Source organism: Bison bison, unplaced genomic scaffold, assembly GCF_000754665.1.
Source record: "Bison bison bison isolate TAMUID 2011002044 unplaced genomic scaffold, Bison_UMD1.0 scf7180017864224, whole genome shotgun sequence".
Lineage (NCBI taxonomy): Eukaryota > Metazoa > Chordata > Mammalia > Artiodactyla > Bovidae > Bison > Bison bison.
In genome coordinates this window covers 6,068,970-6,073,147 of record NW_011494796.1, presented here as the reverse complement: position 1 = coordinate 6,073,147, position 4,178 = coordinate 6,068,970, and the positions used below count along the sequence as shown (strand labels likewise).

The window sequence follows — 4,178 nt, the reverse complement described above, 5'->3', positions numbered from 1 at the left end:
GACCCGACCCCAGGAGGCCCCATCCCCAGACGCAGACACTCTGTGTTCCCTGCCAGCTCTGCAGGGAAGCAAATGCTGCAGTTCGTCCATCCTGAAAGGTGGATGTGTGGCTGTCTGAGCCATAGGCAGCTTCTAACTTACAAGGGGAAGGTGAAGATTAAGCAAGCAGGACCAAAGACTGCATGGGAGCTGCCCCTGAGGAGTGATGCTCACTCTGAATCAGGGCCGCACACTGGGGATTTCATGGAAACTTAGGGAGGGGCCTGGCAGAAAAGGGCTGTGGGAATGCATAATGCACATCCACGAGAAGAAGGAAAAGAGTCGATCCTGAATCAAGCTCCCTGCTCTCAAAGTACTTTGCATGGAGAGACTAGGGTGGGAGTGGGGTCGATATGCATGGATGCCATTCCCTGTTGGGCTTCCAAGTCACATGTAAATGACCACTGTTCTTTAATCAGCAGGACTGAGACTAAGAGTGTCAGCCTCTGTCTCTTCAGATCAGTCTGCTCCACTAGGTTGGGTGTGGGTGAGCTGGATCACACTGTACCTGCAGGCATGGTTCTTGCAAAGACAAAGTTGGAGGCGCTGCAGCCAAGCTTCTCAGCCTCATGGTTACAGCTGTGGATGTCGATTCGGTACAGAGTAAAAGGCCGGAGGTTGGAGATGACAGTTCTCTCCTTGTTGTCCACTCTGCTCTCGAAGAAAGGGTACTCGGTCTCGAGCTCTTCCGGGTCTGTGATGTTGTAGGTGTCCAGCACCGTGGTGTTCCTGCTCCGGCTGGACATGGTGGTGTTGGCGATCTGCATGACCTCCCTCCGCTTCCGTTCGGGTCTGCAAGGAAGAGAGAAACGTGGCTTGTAAGTGAGGGCTTCTACCTCTCTTGTCTTTCCTCTGACTCGAGCCAGAGTGAGAGAAAGAAAAGAAAAAAATCTTCACCTTGGAATAAAAGGAGCTATTCAACCCCCTTGTATAACAACCAACAAATTACATGGGGATTTCCTGCCTCATCATTTATTTTGCTTTCTTACATGGGGATTTCCTGCCTCATCATTTATTTTGCTTTCTCTGCACTACAAACCTCAGCCTCACCATGCAAACCACCCTCTTGCTCCCTGAGTGGTTACTCGATGGCTGTTGTTCAGTCGCTCAGTCGTGTCCGACTCTTTGCGACTCCATCGACTGCAGCACACCAGGCTTCCTCGTCCTTCACTGTCTCCTGGAGTTTGTTCAAACTTATGTCTGTTAAGTCAGTGATGTCATCCAACCATCTTATCCTCTTTTGCCCCTTTTTCCTCCTGCCCTCAATCTTTACCAGTATCAGGACCTTTTCCAATGAGTTGGCTTTCATCATCAGGTGGCCAAACTATCAGAGCTTCAGCTTCAGTATCAGTCCTTCCAGTGAATAATTAGGGTTGATTTCCTTTAGAATTCACTGGTTGGATCTTGCAGTCCAAGGGACTCTCAAGTGTCTTCTACAGCATCACAGTTCAAAAGCATCAATTCTTCAGCGCTCAGCTTTCTTTATGGTCCAACTTTCATATTCAAACATGCTACTGGAAAAACCATAGCTTTGATTATATGGACCTCTGTTGGCAGAGTGGTGTCTCTACTTTTTAATACACTGTCTAGGTTTGTCATAGCTTTCCTTCCAAGGAAAAAGCATCTTTTAATTTCATGGCTGCAGTCACACACTCCACAGTGATTTTGGAGCCCAAGAAAATAAAGTCAGTCAGCTTCCACTTCTCCCCATCTATATGCCATGAAGTGATGGGACTGGATGTTACGATCTTAGTTTTTTGAATGTTACATTCTTTTTAAAATTATTTACTTATTTATTGGCTGTGCTGGGTCTTTGGTGCTATGTGGGCTTTTTCTCTGGCTGCAGTGCTCAGGCGTCTCTTGCTGCAGGGCATGGGCTCTAGAGCGCAGGTTCAAAACCTGTGGAGCATGGACTGAGTCACTCTGCAGCATGTGGGCTCCTCCCAGATTGGCAAGCAGATTCTTTACCACTGAGCCACCAGGGAAGTCCAAATGTTGAGTTTTAAGCCAGATTTTTCACTTTCCTCTTTCACCCTCATCAAAAAGCTTTTTAGTTCCTCTTCATCTTCTGTCATTAGGCTGGTGTTATCTGCATAGCTGAGGTTGTTGATATTTCTCCCAGCAACCTTGATTCCAGCTTGTGGTTCATCTAGCATTTTGCATGATGTATATAAGTTACATAAGCAGGGTGACAATATACGGCCTCATTGTACCCCTCTTCCAATTGTGAACCAGTCCTTTCCTGGTTTGTTGGGAGGAAGACCCAGACCCCAAATTCACTGTTAATGAATCTGGGTGGTGGAAAAGCCACTGAACCTGGGTTCTAGTTTGAAAACATCTTTGAGCTCTTTTCTAACCTCCCTCAAACTTCCTGATTCTTGAAAGCATGCACAACATACAGAACATCTCGTCTAACGTGTGAGCAGCAGCCCTAACATCCACTGTGAGAACACGTCACTGGTGGGGCAGGGCAGGAGGTGCTATGGTTTCAATGGCAGGAGAGGAAAGGAGGGGGAAGAAAGCTGTTAAACAACCCAGAGTTTATTCTGGAAAAAAGAAAAAAAAAGAAAAAGCTAGTGCCTCCACTTCTAAAAGGTCGATTTCCTGTTTTAAAGACTTCTAAAGTAAAATGTCTATCTTTGACTAGTATACAAATACCAGGAAGGTCACTTGACAGAAAACAGAAGTCTCTTTCAAAACCCTCTGTTGCTACAACCTTTGCCTTTGAGGGCAAAGCAAATGCAGCGTAAACAGAAGCCGGGGGCCGCTGGTATCCCTGCGGGTGGGGAGCTGGGAGAAGACGGACGCCCAGGAGAACGCGCTGGCAACAGGGACACCACGGGGGTGGGGAAACGGGCTTGCAGGTAAAACGCTGGCCTGGATCCTGCTCCTCTGCCCAGACTTCAGGCACGAGGTTGTTTCTAAACCCTGTGCTACAATTTTTCAGAAAGAAAAAGGCACTATCAGCCACCACCCCGTTTCTATCTCCTTCCCCAGACACTACAAGGCTGCCCTGTTGAATGTCCCTCTGTTTTTGATTTTTAACTATTTTTTGTTGTGGTAAAACAAACTTTTAAAATAAAAAAAACTTTTAAAAAGCTAACAAAACTTTATAATTTTAACCACTTTTGGGGTAAAATTCAGTGTCAATGATGACATTCATAACGCTGTGTAACCATCACCAAAATCTTTCATCACCCCAAACAAGTTCTACACAGAGTAAGGAGTAACTCCCCATTTTCCCTCTCCCAGCACTTGGTAATCTGTAATCTACTTTCCGTTGCCATGAATTTGCCTGTTCTGGATATTTCACACACATGTCTGTATCTGGCTGCTTTCACTCAGCATAGTGTTTTCAAGGCTCATTCCTGTTGTTTAGAATCTCATTCCTTTACATGGTTGAATATTCCACCGCAGGGAAAGACCACATTGGTTCATCTCTTCATCTGCTGGTGGACACATGGGTTGTTCCCAGCTTTTGGCAACTTGAATAATTCTGCTCTACACATTTATTTTCCTCCATTTTGTCCCCACTTGGCAGAAGTGGCGGCTGGAGCAACAGAGAAGATAGATGCTCTGGGGTTGAGCTGTTTGTCTTGGAAAGGCTGTCTTTGGCACGGCTTCACAAACTTTTTCAAGGGACCCTGTGGTGCTCAGTTACGCTTTGAAGTGGAGCCCCTCTCATAACTGACTCAGTTTCTCCTTCTCACTTCGCCCCTCCTTGGCCAGGCTGGGAGTCCGGCAGGGAGGTGCAGGAAGGGCCCAAACCCCGGCTCCTTCACTTGCTGGTGTCTGCTCGTGGCCGCTGCCTGCCGCTCCCTGAGCCCACAGCGGGCTGGCCGGCTGTCATCCTGAGGCCCCCACAGCGCAGGCTGCGAGCTCCTGGCCCGTCTGACAGGGCCGAGCGCCCACCTGCCCAGCCGATCGCCCGCCCTGTGGTCTCTCCGTGATGGCCCCCGGGGCCTCACTTCCGGGCTGTCAAACCTGCGCAAGGTGGGCAGTGGTGGGGGCGGCGGCATCGCGGAGGACGTGGGGCCTGGGTGCAAAGATGGCGGTGCCCGGGCACCAAGATGGCGGTACCCGGGCACGAAAATGGCGGTACCCGGGCACGAAGAAGGCGGTGTGGAAGGAGGTCCTGA

The 4,178-nt window shown here is 48.9% G+C and overlaps 1 protein-coding gene across 1 annotated transcript in view; it reads right to left on the bottom strand.

Moving 5' to 3' along the window:
• Positions 1–4,178, bottom strand: part of IGF1R (insulin-like growth factor 1 receptor) — a 300,375-nt gene that overhangs the window by 33,122 nt on the left and 263,075 nt on the right. Inside the window, 2 exon segments of the mRNA XM_010845844.1 lie at positions 548–831; positions 4,120–4,137. Of these exon segments, the coding sequence (XP_010844146.1) occupies positions 548–831; positions 4,120–4,137 (302 nt within the window).